The 14,127-nt window shown below is 52.0% G+C and overlaps 2 protein-coding genes across 2 annotated transcripts in view; one reads left to right on the forward strand and one right to left on the reverse strand.

Annotated features, from left to right (window-relative positions):
• The window catches only part of KRT8 (keratin 8), a 50,004-nt gene extending 42,452 nt beyond the window's left edge, over positions 1–7,552 (reverse strand). The window contains exon 1 of the mRNA XM_025401269.1: positions 7,141–7,552. The gene's annotated coding sequence lies outside the window, so the exon portion shown is untranslated. The remainder of the gene's footprint in view (positions 1–7,140) is intronic.
• KRT18 (keratin 18) lies at positions 6,751–10,726 on the forward strand. The gene is made up of 7 exons (XM_025401270.1): positions 6,751–7,275; positions 8,010–8,092; positions 8,736–8,892; positions 9,469–9,633; positions 9,721–9,846; positions 10,105–10,328; positions 10,542–10,726. The coding sequence occupies exons 1-7, from the start codon at positions 6,859–6,861 to the stop codon at positions 10,660–10,662; spliced, it is 1,293 nt and encodes a 430-aa protein (XP_025257055.1). The 5' UTR covers positions 6,751–6,858; the 3' UTR covers positions 10,663–10,726.
• The last annotated feature ends 3,401 nt before the right edge of the window (positions 10,727–14,127 follow it).

Consider the following 14,127-nt stretch of genomic DNA (forward strand, 5'->3'; position numbering starts at 1 on the left):
TTGACCAAGGTCACCTAGCAAGGAAACAAGCAAAGCTGGGATTCAAACTGAGATCTGTCCAACTCCAAAATTTTGTTTCTCCATCCTCTCTTTACCCCAATATTCTTAACCCCATGATTTTCAGTGCCTTCAGCACCCTGAAATGACATCACCAGCTGCCCTGACCCCAGATTCTGATACCCCCTCTCACCTTCCCCATCTCACGATCCTGTGTTTTCTCTGCAGCTTCCAACTGCCGTGCCACATCAGTTCTGGGCTTCTTCCTTTTCCACTAAACTCTTCTGTTTTCCTTTGCTTCCCCACCCAAGGCCCAGCCCTTTCAGCCATGTTTTAAGGCTAGACTTCTTTGTCCCTGAGCTTCTACCACTCCTGCCTTCTCATCCCTCAGTGAAGCCCACCATTTTTTCTCTCCCACCCCCAGGATACACAGTGTTTCTTGTATGGCTGATCTCATCATGAAGCCATGTTGTGTAACTACTGTTGGGATCTCAAGACCACTGATTCACCCTCTTATGCCTCATGGTTAGACCACAGAGTTCACCTCATGTGCCACGGTGTCCTCCTGCCTCTGCCCCACGCTTCTGATTGGAGAGGCAGGAGCCTACAGAGGTTGCACACAATACATCCCAGTTCTGCCACCTACTAGGATATCACTTTTCAGGTTGCAGCTTAAATGTCACTCCACTCCCTCAGAATCTCAAGCAAGATTAGTGTTCACTGCTTTGGGCTTCCATTGTTCGCCGGACTCACCCAGGCATAGCACCAACCACACTTTAGTGCTATTGCTTGTTTAATTGTTGATCAGCCTTACTAAACTGTCTCATCCTAAGGCAACCTTCCATCAACTCTGCGACCTAACAACAGCATGGCCTCCTGATTTCTCCTGTCCTTTGCTGATAGACTGCTTGAAAGAAAAGTCTGTATTTTGCCTCCACTTGGTCCTCTCACTCCTCCCTCTTGGTCCACACCCCCGGCTCCATCGCTGTACTGACAAAGTGCTCTTTTTGTCCTCAGCCTCCTTGATCCCTTTGTGCACCTGGCCTGTGGACTGCCCTTCCTTGAACCTCATTCTTCTTGGCTTTCATAACACCCTCTCTCCTGGTATCTTCCTAGAAGCTTAGAGATCTAGGCCTTCTCCTCTTTCTCCTCTTCTCCCTCTGTCTCTTCCTCTTCTTCTTGCCTCAAGTCCCTCTGTGCTGACTCTGCTCCTTCTTTTCCCTGATCCTTTTCCTTAGGCCACCTCACCCGCAACTGGGTTCCACCCAAATCCTTGAGGGGGATGCTCCAGGTGAGCCCGCTGCATGTGGCCGTGCAGAGTGTTCAGTGCACAGGTACACCCTGCCAGGAGACAAGGAGGAGGCTGCCTCTCTGCAATTTGTTTAAAGGCCCCACAGGTTAGCTGTGACCCTGGCATCCATACCTCCTGCCCCATGCCTCTCCCAAGCTCCAGCCCTGCTCTCCTAGCTGCTCGCAGGATAGTTCCCTAAACACTGCTGGCGAACCTGCCCAGCCTAGGCCAGGAAAGAGGCTGACCGAAACAGGGCCGGTTGACTGGATGATCTGGAGATAGGTTCTTGGCCACTCTGCTCTTCCATTTCAGCTCCCTTTTCAAAGACTCAGTCTTAGCCACCCTGCCTTGAGCACAGGTTAGATGGAAAAAAATAGTGGTGAGCAGGGAGCAGAAGGATGGAAAGTAGTGAGGGCAAAAGAACAAGGGGGCTGGGAAGAAAAGGAACAAATGGGGCATAGCAGAAGGAGGGGAGGTCAGTTGGCTTCTCAGCTGCCAAAGCTCTTCCAGGCATGTGATCTCATTTGGTTCTCATGAAAACTCTCGAAGTGGATGTTACTCTTATTCTCATTCTACATCTGAGGAGAGACCAGGCTAGTAAAGGCTGCTGAAGATCACTAAGCCAGAAGGGGGGAATCTTATGAAATATTGAAATATTTCATTATTTCATAGAGACAGGGTCTCGTTATACTGCCCAGGCTGGTCTCAAATTCCTGGCTTAAGCGATTCTCCCACCTCAACCTCCCAAAGTGCTGGGATTACAGGCATGAGCCACCTGGCCGAATCTGGGTCTTTTGACACCAAATGCCCTGTTCATCCCTTTGCCCTCCCCTAATCTCTGGGTGGATTTGAGTGAAGTGATAGGCTGGGGGGTATGGCATTGGGATACTGGGGTTGCACCTGGGGAGGAGCCAACAGCACCAGGGTCAGAAGGGGCAAAGGACATAAGCACAGGCAACGCCATTCCTGGTGGGAGCTGGGCCAGGGAGCTGAGGGGCTCCTAGAAGGGCCAGGTTCCCCGACTTCTCTGAGCTTCAGTGCCTGGAGGTTCCTGGGCAGCCACATGCTTCTCAGAGCTGACCGTTCCTCTTCCTTTATCGTTGGAGAATAATCGGTTGGGTTCGAAGCAATGACACTAAGTGTCAGAGCATTCCTCGACTGTCCCACCCCTGGGGGAGAGGGCCTGGCCCAAGCCCTGAGAATCTCTCCCCACCTCCACAGGCAGTGCCAGGGACTCCAAATAGGGTGCTGAAATTCCAGAAGTCTTGATATCAGACTGGGTCCTGCACCCAGCTGCCACCCGCATCTTCCGCCTGCCCCACAGCTGCCTCTGAAGCCTGTACCCTTGCCCCCACCTCCTGTCTCTCTGCAGGTTACCTGACTGCACATTCTGATGACCCCCACTGACCTCTCCTAGCACCCCGTGTTTATTAATTACTTAAACCTAAAGTATTTACAGAGCTCCACCTATGTGCCGGATGTAGGGCTGGGCACAAGGATTCCCATTCTGCCCCAGATTCCTTTTCCTTTGACTTCCACCCCAGATCTCCCTGTCTCAACAGCTCTGCCCCTAACTCAGCAGCCCTGGGATTTCTCCTGTGGGAGGCCCCCCTGCATGGGTGCACCCTCCACTGACAGTAGCTGAAGGGAGCCCAGGGGAGCCTCCGAGGCGATCCCCTCCTCCCTCCAGCCCACCCCACCACAGGGCCTTCTCACTGTCTCCAACACAGTGGAGTCACCCTCAGTCTTTGAAGAAGAGGATGGGAATCGGTCTCTCCCTGTTTTGTGTATAGACCCCATCCTTACACCTCAGTTGCTGTTCCAAACACCTCCCTCCTCCAGGCTGAGCAAGGCATTTCCAGCTTAAACGTTAAAGCAAAGGCGGAAGGACTGCAGGCCCTCCAATCCTCCCTGATCCTCTCATCTCCCCACCACCTAGTTTCCCCAGAGCCATCAGCTCTAGCCCTTTGTGGGAGAATGTGGAGGGGGCGGAAAGAGCTGACCCACCCCTATCAGGTCATCTCTGAGTCTAGTCTGAAATTAAACCTGCCTCGCAGGTTCCCACTCCCCTTCTGCTCGACGAAGGAATGCAGGACTGATGGTGGGTGGAGAACCATTTCCCCTCCTTCCGGATTCCCCCCTGTCGGGGCTCATTACTCTTCGTGTCTGTGCTGGGAGCTTCTCACCCTCTCCTGGGACTGTCCTCACAATCACACCATCCCCCTTTCCACCTTGCTTCCCATCCCCACCCCAGAACCCTAGTAGTGCTGGGAATCTGGGGGCCGAGACTTTCACCCCAGGTCTCTGAGAGACTCTGTGACAAAGTGAAAAAGCCCTGAGCCACAGAGGAATCTGGAAGTGATGGGAAGGGGCAGGCTGGTGCTGGAAGCCCGAGGTCGGTATTTGCCCCATGCTGCAAGAAGTCAGGAATGCGGCCATCGACATCAGTAGGAGAGATAAGGTCTAGCTGGCAGCTCTCCCTCTCCAGCCCCCACGCTGCACCTCCACAGGTCCCAGAAGCTTCCTAGCAGTTGGGGTGGGGCAGGGATCAGACAAGGACCTGGGAATGAGCTTGGAAAAAAATTCTAGAATCTGGTTTGATTGCTGGTAGAACTCAAAGTGCCCCAGGGTTTTTAAGTGACTCAGAGAGACAGACTTCAAACCCCTTGAGCCTGTCTTTCTAATTAAATTGACCCCTCTATCTGCCCTCCTGGATGTACTGAAGCCTTCCTTACGTTGAAGGAAGGCTCCAATACAAATAATTAGTATTTGTTTGATGAATGAGTGAGTGATAATTTACATTTACATCCACTGCCACCCAAGGAAATAGACTGGACAGGTCTTACTGTTTTCCTTGTACAAGTGAAGAAACTGAAGTTCAGAGTTAGGTGATTTCCCCAAGGTTACACAGCTAGCAAAGTACCCGGGCTGTCTGACTTAAATCTTAGCAATAACAGTAAAAGGTAGTAGGTTGCTTGTTGAATCCACATACTTTATTATAAAATTCTGCACAACTTGACAATTCTGGAATTCAGTGGGGGAATGTAAAGGTGAAAGCAAGAGAGACCCCTCTGACTGGAACCTCTTACCTCCCAGAAGCCTTGTATGCAAAACCAGTGGGTATTCATTTGTACGTTATTTTGCATCCTGTTTGCCTCCCAGCCATCAGTAGGCCCTGGCCTTCCCTGGCCAGCTTCCACCCTGACCCATCCCCTGGCTGGCTCCCATTGAGCACTGTGGGGCTCTCCCCACCATTAGGTGACAGATCAGGAACAATCCAGGGTCAGGCTCTTTATCTGTGCTGTGCCTCCCACCTGGCAGGTCCACTGGCCAGGCTCTGCCAGAGTCCCTTCTCTCCCAGGCCTACCCTACTGTTTGTCCTCCCCTTCCCCCTCAGCTGACAGCCAGATAAGAATCAACAGGTCCACTCCAGAGCAAAGAACAGAGCCAAACGTGTCATACCAGGAGCTGCCAGAAAAACGAGCTGCTGGAGCTGACGATCTTGAAGGCCCAACACCTAGGGGGTTCACCCCAACACTTCATTCAGTAGAGATGGTCATTCAGCTTCAGGGGGCAGGCAGCATGAAAGCCTCCCTACCTCCATCCTTCTCACACAGAGGCTTGGGAGAGCGTCCTGGAGGATGCAGTCCCCTGGGGCCAGGCTTCAAATCCAGACAGCCTTACAAGAGTGGACAGGGAAAGGAATGGCCAGGATAAAAGTCCTAGTAAAGAGGGAAGGGGCACTGGCCACCAGGGCTGGGTCGCTGCTATGGTGGTCCTAGGAGTGCCTGCCTGTCCTCTCAGGCTCCGTGCGATGTGGAACACATTACTTTTATTTTATTATTTATTTATTTATTCATTTTGAGTCACAGTTTCACTCCTGGTTGCCCAGGCTGAGGTACAATGGCACGATCTTGGCTCACTGCAACCTCTGCCTCCTGGGTTCAAGCGATTCTCCTGCCTCAGCCTCCTGAGTAGCTGGGATTACTGGCACGCGCCACTGTGCCTGGCTAATTTTTGTATTTTTGGTAGAGACAGGATTTCACCATGTTAGCCAGGCTGGTCTCAAATTTTTTTTTTTTCTCTTTTTTGAGACAGAGTCTCGCTCTGTTGTCTACGCTGGAGTGCAGTGGCATCGAACTCTTGACCTCAGGTGATCCACCCGCCCCGGCCTCCCAAAGTGCTAGGATTACAGTCATGAGCCACCATGCCCGGCGATGTGGAACACATTAACATCTCCGTGAGAGATTTTTGGTCTCTTTTGTCACCGCCCTTCTCTCCCAGCTCCTAGAACTGGGCCTGGCTCACAGTAGGTGCTAAATGCATACTGGTTGAATTGTAAATGCTCAGGATTTTTTTAACTAAGGATGCAGGAAAGGTGATATACGGGTGTGCAGAAGTCAGGACGCATTCCCTGTCCAAATCACAGTGTTCCACTGAGGCAATGCCCCTGGGAGTAAGGTCGGGAGAGGGGAGGGAGATGGAGGGGGCTCAGAGACTGGGTTTGTTTTGGGGAGTCTGCACCTATTTGCTGAGTGAATGTATGTGTGTGTGCATTTGAGAGCACACCTCTGTGTGATTCGGGTGTGAGTGTGTGTGAGGAAACGTGGGCAGGCGGGGGAGTGTTTGGGAGCCAGGTGCAGCTGGGGTGTGAGTGTGTAAACCAGCAGCTGTGAGGCTCGGCATTGCTTCTCCTCCTCTTCTCCAGCTCCCAGCCTTTCTTGCCCCGGACTCCTGGAGTTCCAGGATGCCCCCAAGATCCCCTCCGCAGGTGGATAATTTGGGCTGCAGGTTGAGGACAGCTAGAGGGACTCACAGGTCATTCCATCCGCATATCACCAGATCCCCAAATTTCTTTTTCTTTTTTTTTTCTTTTCTTTTTTATTTATTTTTATTTATTTATTTATTTTTTTTGAGACGGAGTCTCACTCTGTCGCCAGGCTGGAGTGCAGTGGCGCGATCTCGGCTGACTGCAACCTCCGTCTCCCGGGTTCAAGCGATTCCCCTTCCTCAGCCTCTCAAGTAGCTGGAACTACAGGCGTGCACCATCACGTCCGGCTAATTTTTTGTATTTTAGTAGAGAGCGGGTTTCACCATGTTGGCCAGGATGGTCTCGATCTCCTGACCTCGTGATCGGCCCGCCTCGGCCTCCCAAAGTGCGAGGATTACAGGCATGAGCCACTGCGCCCGGCCAAGACTCCCAAATTTCAAACTCGCCAGCACCTCCTCCACCTGGGGGAGAAGGGCATAATAACGTCATTTCCTGCCCTGAAAGCAGCCTCGAGGTCCAGCAACACCTGCTGCCCGTGTCCGTGCCCTGTTGGCCACCCCGTTTCTGGGGGATGAGCGGGGCTTGGCAGGGCTGCGCGGAGGGCGCAGGGGTGGGGCCTGGGGCGGGGCGGCCCGGGGCAGAGGGCGCGGGCTCGGCGCGGTCCACCTGTGGCTCCGGCTTCCGAAGCTGCTCCAGGGCGGGGGCGGGGCCTCTCTCTGCGATATAACTCGGGTCGCGCGGGCCGCCACCTTCGTCGGCAAAGCCTGAGTCTTGTCGTCTCGCCTTCCTCTCATACAGCATGAGCTTCACCACTCGCTCCACCTTCTCTACCAACTACCGGTCCCTGGGCTCTGTCCAGGCGCCCAGCTACAGCGCCCGGCCGGTCAGCAGCGCGGCCAGTGTCTATGCAGGCGCCGGGGGTTCTGGTTCCCGGATCTCCGTGTCCCGCTCCACCAGCTTCCGGGGCGGCATGGGGTCCGGGGGCCTGGCCTCAGGGATGGCCGGGGGTCTGGCAGGAATGGGAGGCATCCAGAACGAGAAGGAGACCATGCAAAGCCTGAACGACCGCCTGGCCTCTTACCTGGACAGAGTGAGGAGCCTGGAGACCGAGAACCGGAGGCTGGAGGGCAAAATCCGGGAGCACTTGGAGAAGAAGGGACCCCAGGTCAGAGACTGGAGCCATTACTTCAAGATCATCGAGGACCTGAGGGCTCAGGTAAGGGGTGGGAGGGACCTCAATTCCCAGTCTTGTCTGATCCTCAAATTACACACTCCTTTGCCTCTTTCCCTCATTCCGTATCCACCCCAACCCCTACTCCACCGGGAGGGGGTTGGGCATACGTGGATTTCCATCCACTCTCCTAGCCACAGTGTGCCCTAGAGCAGCAGCTAGGCATGGGAGGGCTCTTTCCCAGGAGAGAGGGGGAAGGGGACAGGGTTGAGAGCTTTACAGAAGAAGTGGACAGCATGGAGGGAGGTGAGGAAAGTCCTGTAAAGAGGAGACACTGGCTCTGGCGGAGTGGGGACTATTGGAGGGTTAAGCGGATGTGGCTAAAGCTGAGTCATCTCGGAGTAAACAGAAGGCCTTCCTTTGGGAGGAGCCAATCCAGGGTGTAGGGGGCCCAGAGTGACCAGGTGCACTAGGGAAAAATTGCCAGGAGAGGGCCAGAAAGAAGACTTGTGAGTAGCGGCTCACTTCTGGGCAGGCAGGCCAGCCAGCTAGCCAGCCTGCTGAGGCTTCCCAAGAAGGGCAGAGTGCTGGGATCTGGGAATCCAGAAAAGGAGGGAATGGGTGGGGCTAGATGAAAAGGGATAGGTGTCCAGGGAGAGTCTCTGGCTATTCCTGGGACCAGGAAGTTTTCACTAGGATACATAACACTTTCTACACACTCAGCCCACCCATCCCTGACTTTCTATTCATGGAGCAACCTCTCTCGACAATCCCCCTAGATCTTCGCAAATACTGTAGACAATGCCCGCATCGTTCTGCAGATTGACAATGCCCGTCTTGCTGCTGATGACTTTAGAGTCAAGTAAGTTGAGGGGGCTAGGGAGCTGGGGGTCCAGGGGTGGAGCTAAGAAGGGTCTGCTCCCCAGGCTGGGTCAGGTAGGGGCTCACAGTGGGATCCTGTTTAGGTGTGGGTGGATGAGAATCGGCATCCATCAGTGTATTCATTTATTCATTTGTATAACCTCGTTTAAGAATACTGTCCTCATGGCCGGGCACAGTGGCTCACGTCTGTAATCCCAGCACTTTGAGAGGCTGAGGTAGGCAGATCACCTGAGGTCGGGAGTTTGAGACCAGCCTGACCAACATGGAGAAACCCCGTCTCTACTAAAAATACAAAATTAGCCGGGCATGGTAGTGCATGCCTGTAATCGCAGCTACTTGGGAGGCTGAGGCAGGAGAATCGCTTGGACCCGGGAGGCAGAGGTTGCAGTGAACCAAGATTGCACCGTTGCACTCGAGCCTGGGCGACAAGAGCAAAACTCCATCTCAAAAAAAAAGAATACTGTCCTCCAAGTGCCAAGAATGGTGCTCAGGGGATTACCACCTAATTGCTGACTCAAGTTGCTGGTTTGCAATGGGCATAGAACTGCTCTTAGTAGGTGGCACGAGTTGAGAAGGTTCTGGATCAGAGATAGTGGCCCCTCTGATCACCTCCACTCCTACAGGTATGAGACAGAGCTGGCCATGCGCCAGTCTGTGGAGAATGACATCCATGGGCTCCGCAAGGTCATTGATGACACCAATGTCACTCGACTGCAGCTGGAGACGGAGATCGAGGCTCTCAAGGAGGAGCTGCTCTTCATGAAGAAGAACCACGAAGAGGCAAGCAGGGGCCAGTGGCCAGGCCAGGGATTGAGGGGCCATGACAAGTCTGGGTGGGAGAATAGACAGGACAAGCCACCTGCAAGTAGCCTTGCTAAGAAGTTTAGAAATAGCAGCCTGGGCTCTTCTTAATGAGACCATTCTGATGAAGAGCATTCTCAGGGGGTCAAGTACACCCTGGCTCACCTCAATTACAGGTCAAAATGATGTGGGTTAGAGAATGAAATGAGAACGGAAGTAGAAGCAGCTAACACTAGGAGCTGGGGGTGATAGAGGAATGAGAGCAGGTGGAGTTGGCAGTGCTTCCTAAAAGATGGTAGAAGGAGCAGGTTTGTGAAGGGAAGGGTGGATGAAGGGACAGGGTGAAGTTAGGAGAGAGAAACCGTCAGTGAGTAGATGGCATTTCTACCCACTGGAGTAGAAAGGCCAGAACTGGCATTGCCCTGAGTGCAAGCCAAGGGGTTCCTCCTGTCTTTTCTCCAACTGTAGGCCTCCTAGGAGAGGCAATCACAGACGAAGGACCTTGTTGGAGCTCTGACCCTGAACCCTCCTCACTTTTGCCCCTGTCACCTTTAGGAAATAAAAGGCCTACAAGCCCAGATTGCCAGCTCTGGGTTGACCGTGGAGGTAGATGCCCCCAAATCTCAGGACCTCGCTAAGATCATGGCAGACATCCGGGCCCAATATGACGAGCTGGCTCGGAAGAACCGAGAGGAGCTAGACAAGTACTGGTCTCAGCAGGTGCGTGAGGGGAAAGGATGGCTGCCAAGGTGTGGGAGGGAGGCAGACAGGGAATGAGGGGCCTGATGGACTGTCCCCACCCTGCAGATTGAGGAGAGCACCACAGTGGTCACCACACAATCCGCCGAGGTTGGAGCTGCTGAGACGACGCTCACAGAGCTGAGACGTACAGTTCAGTCCTTGGAGATCGACCTGGACTCCATGAGAAATCTGGTGAGTGCCTTCACATCACCCGCTCAGCTCCTCCTTCACTTGGCCTCAGGCTCAACCCTGTCTCAACCCAAATCCTATCCCTCCTATCATGAGTTCCTTTAGTTCAGAGTCAGTTTCCTCTTTGCATTTCCCACCACTTCTACCCCTTACGCCAGTACTTGGCACACAGCACATGCCCAAAAAAGTTTCCAAAAGTGAAGGGATGAGCAGTCCTGGGACTCTGAGTGCACCCTGCCCCTCCTCCTTGTGCCCCTGCAGAAGGCCAGCTTGGAGAACAGCCTGAGGGAGGTGGAGGCCCGCTACGCCCTACAGATGGAGCAGCTCAATGGGATCCTGCTGCACCTGGAGTCAGAGCTGGCACAGACCCGGGCAGAGGGACAGCGACAGGCCCAGGAGTATGAGGCCCTGTTGAACATCAAGGTCAAGCTGGAAGCTGAGATCGCCACCTACCGCCGCCTGCTGGAAGATGGCGAGGAATTCAAGTGAGTGGGGCTCTCCTACACACACATGCTGGGATCAAGAGATCACTTCTCTCAGAGCAAATGAAGTTTGGCCTTGGGTTTCCCTTTTCTGGAGGAAGAGGCTGAGGGGGATTTGGAGATAAAGGTAGAGGTCAGGAGGCTTTTTCCCTCTACCTTTCTTGTCTCCCTTCTCCACGGGACTGTTTATAACTTGGGCTTGGTGTTCTGTTACAGTCTTGGTGATGCCTTGGACAGCAGCAACTCCATGCAAACCATCCAAAAGACCACCACCCGCCGGATAGTGGATGGCAAAGTGGTGTCTGAGACCAACGACACCAAAGTTCTGAGGCATTAAGCCAGCAGAAGCAGGGTACCCTTTGGGGAGCAGGAGGCCAATAAAAAGTTCAGAGTTCATTGGATGTCACTTTTTCTTCTTTTGGCTGTTTTCATTGCGCACAAATGCCCTAACCCAACAGTCCCATCTCTGATCCAGCAGAAACCACCTCTGACCCCTGAGGGTTTCATATAGATTGGGGTGTAGAAGAAAGAGGGCTCTGTATTCTTGGAAACACTTCTCAGAGACAGAGGAGGGAGCGGTAGATGTGATGGGTCACAGGCAGTGGGGATCCCTCCAAGGGAATTGTGGAATCTTTGCCTTGAAGCAGTCTGGTGTTCATAAGGTCCCTGACTGATCATTAGCAGAAGTCTGAACCAAAGGAGGAAATTAGGCCAAAGACAGAGGACAGAGGAGACAGACACATCTGGCCCTACCCTACCCTGCTGCTTTGCATCCTTGGCCCACTGCCCAGGGCTTCCCACCCACAGTTTTTTCCTCCAACCCCAGGCCATACTCATTCTCCAAACCTATGGTGCCCTAAACTCTGTTCATTCACTCAGTGGAGATAAGATTTTTAGGGTGCTAGAGGTCTGGCTAGAAGTTGAGTAAATGATCATGGAAGTTCCCATCTAGGAAAGAGGTGCCCCTGAGTAAGCACCCATAGGTAAGGATGGGCATCTTAAAGCTAACTGAGGCTGGGCACAGTGGCTCACACCCATAATCCCAGCAGTGCCACCACACCCGGCTAATTTTTGAATTTTTCATAGAGTTGGGATTTCACTATGTTGCCCAGGCTAGTCTGGAACTCCTGGCCTCAAGTGATCCTCCCGCTTGTACTCTTTGGAGTGACTAGATGTCACCTTGTGTCTTCCTTGGCTGCTTTCATATTTGTGTGCAAATGCCCTAACCCAACATGATTACATGTAGATGTTAATTGTAGCAGTTTTGCCAAAACAAAACTACTAAAGATCAAGGCATCAATCACTCAAAGACCTAGGTTAGGTTAATTTTTTTTTTTTTTTTTTTTTTTTTGAGGCAGAGTCTTGCTCTGTCACCCAGCCTGGAGTGCAATAGCGTGATCTGGGCTCACTAGAACTGCCTCCTGGGTTCAAGGAATTCTCCTGCCTCAGCATCCCAAGTAGCTGGGATTTCAGGGACCTGCCACCATGCCTGGCTACTTTTCGTATTTTTAGTAGAGACGGGGTGTCACCATATTAGCCAGGCTGGTCTTGAACTCCTGACGTCGTGATCCGCCCACCTCAGCCTCCCAAAATGCTGGATTACAGGCGTGAGTCACCGTGCCCAGCCTAGGTTAATTTTTAAAATGTTGGGTTAAGGCAAAAGGAATTTTTTTAATTTAAAAATTAGCCGGGCATGGTGGCATGCACCTGTAGTTCCACTTACTCAGGAGGCTGAGGTGGAAGGATTGCTTGAGTCCAGAAGGTCAAGGTTGCAGTGAGTTGTGATTGTGCCACTGCATTTCAGCCTAGGTAACAGAGTACCACTGTTTCAAAAAACAAAAAAAGTTGGCTGGGCATGGTGGCTGAGGCCTGTAATCCCAGCACTTTGGGAGGCCGAGGCGGGCGGATCACAAGGACAGGAGATCGAGATCATCCTGGCTAACACAGTGAAACCCCGTCTACTAAAAATACAAAAAATTTAGCCGGGCATGGTGGCGGGCGCCTGTAGTCCCAGCTGCTCCGGAGTCTGAGGCGGGAGAATGGCATGAACCCGAGAGGCAGAGCTTGCAGTGAGCCGAGATAGCGCCACTGCACTCCAGCCTGGGCGACAGAGCGAGACTCGTCTCAAAAAAAAAAAAAGCTAACTGAAATGTCATCGTTCTGTGCTTTTAATTGGAATTGTGTCACATAGCAGTGAAAACAATTGATGTCTAAAACCGGTTATATATTTTAATTGGGGGGATAACGTATCTTCTTCTTTTTTTTTTTTTTTTTTTTTTGAGACGGAGTCTCGCTCTGTCGCCCAGGCTGGAGTGCAGTGGCCGGATCTCGGCTCACGGCAAGCTCCGCCCCCCGGGTTCACCCCCATTCTCCTGCCTCAGCCTCCGGAGTAGCTGGAACTACAGTCACCCGCCACCACGCCTGGCTAATTTTTTGTATTTTTAGTAGAGACGGGGTTTCACCGTGTTAACCAGGATGGTCTCAATCTCCTGACCTCGTGGTCCGTCTGCCTCGGCCTCCCAAAGTGCTGGGATCACAGGCGTGAGCCACCGCGCCCGGCCAACATATCTTCTTTTACAGAAAAATGTATATGTATCGGCTGGGTGTGGTGGCTCATGCCTGTGATCCCAGCACTTTGGGAGGCCGAGGTGGGTGGATCACTTGAGGTCAGGAGTTTGAGACCAGCCTGACCAACACGGTGAAACCCTGTCTCTACTAAAAATACAAAATTAGCTGGGTGTTGTGGCACATGCCTAAAATCTCAGCTACTTGGGAAACTGAGGCAGGAGAATCGCTTGAACCCAGGAAGTGGAGGTTGCAATAATCCGAGATCACGCCAATGCACTCCAGCCTGGGCAACAAGAGCGAAACTCTGTCTCAAAAATATATATATATTATGTGTATATATATGTATATATATGTTTATATATATGTGTGTGTATGTGTGTGTGTGTGTGTGTGTATATACGTGTATATATATGTGTGTGTGTGTATATATATGAAATAAAATTTAAAATCTTGCTGGGCGCGGTGGCTCATGCCTGTAATCCCAGCACTTTGGGAGGCTGAGGCGGGCGGATCACAATGTCAGGAGATTGAGACCATCCTGGGTAACACGGTGAAACCCTGTCTCTACTAGAAATACAAAAAATTAGCCAGGCGGCTGGGCACGGTGACTCACACCTGTAATCCCAGCACTTTGGGAGGCCGAGGTGGGCAGGTCATGAGGTCAGGAGTTCGAGACCAGCCTGGCCAACATGAAGAAACCCCATCTCTACTAAAAATACAAAATTAGCCAGGCATGGTGGCGCATGATTGTAATCCCATCTACTTGGGAGGCTGAGGCAGGAGAATCGCTTGAACCAGGGAGTTGGAGGTTGTAGTGAGTCAAGATCGCACCACTGCACTCCAGCCTGGCAAAAGAGCAAGACTCTGTCTCAAAAAAAAAAAAAAAATTAGCCAGGCGTGGTGGCACACACCTGTAGTCCCAGTTACTTGGGAGGCTGAGGCAGGAGATTTGCTTGAACCCAGCAGGCAGAGGTTGTAGTGAGTCAAGATCCCACCACTGCACTCCAGCCTGGGTGACAGAGAAACACTCCTAGAATAGAATAGAATAGAATAGAATAGAATAGAATAGAATAGAATAGAATCTCCCCACTCCACTCCCTAGAGGTAACCACTGTTAAATACTTTTAAAACTTAGACATATACGAGCATATTTCATTTTGTTTTATATATGTAAAATTAACCAGCTCCGCATCTTGATTTCTTTTTTTTTTTTTTTTTTTTTTTTTTTTTTTTT

The sequence above is a fragment of the Theropithecus gelada genome, chromosome 11 (assembly GCF_003255815.1).
Source record: "Theropithecus gelada isolate Dixy chromosome 11, Tgel_1.0, whole genome shotgun sequence".
In the NCBI taxonomy this organism is placed as follows: domain Eukaryota; kingdom Metazoa; phylum Chordata; class Mammalia; order Primates; family Cercopithecidae; genus Theropithecus; species Theropithecus gelada.

Bases quoted from the DNA above. Each gene is read 5' to 3' on its own strand.
- KRT18 (XM_025401270.1), top strand. From the start codon at position 6,859: ATGAGCTTCACCACTCGCTCCACCTTCTCTACCAACTACCGGTCCCTG. The intron at 7,276-8,009 runs GTAAGGGGTGGG...CAATCCCCCTAG, and splicing joins TCGAGGACCTGAGGGCTCAG to ATCTTCGCAAATACTGTAGA. The intron at 10,329-10,541 runs GTGAGTGGGGCT...GTTCTGTTACAG, and splicing joins GAAGATGGCGAGGAATTCAA to TCTTGGTGATGCCTTGGACA.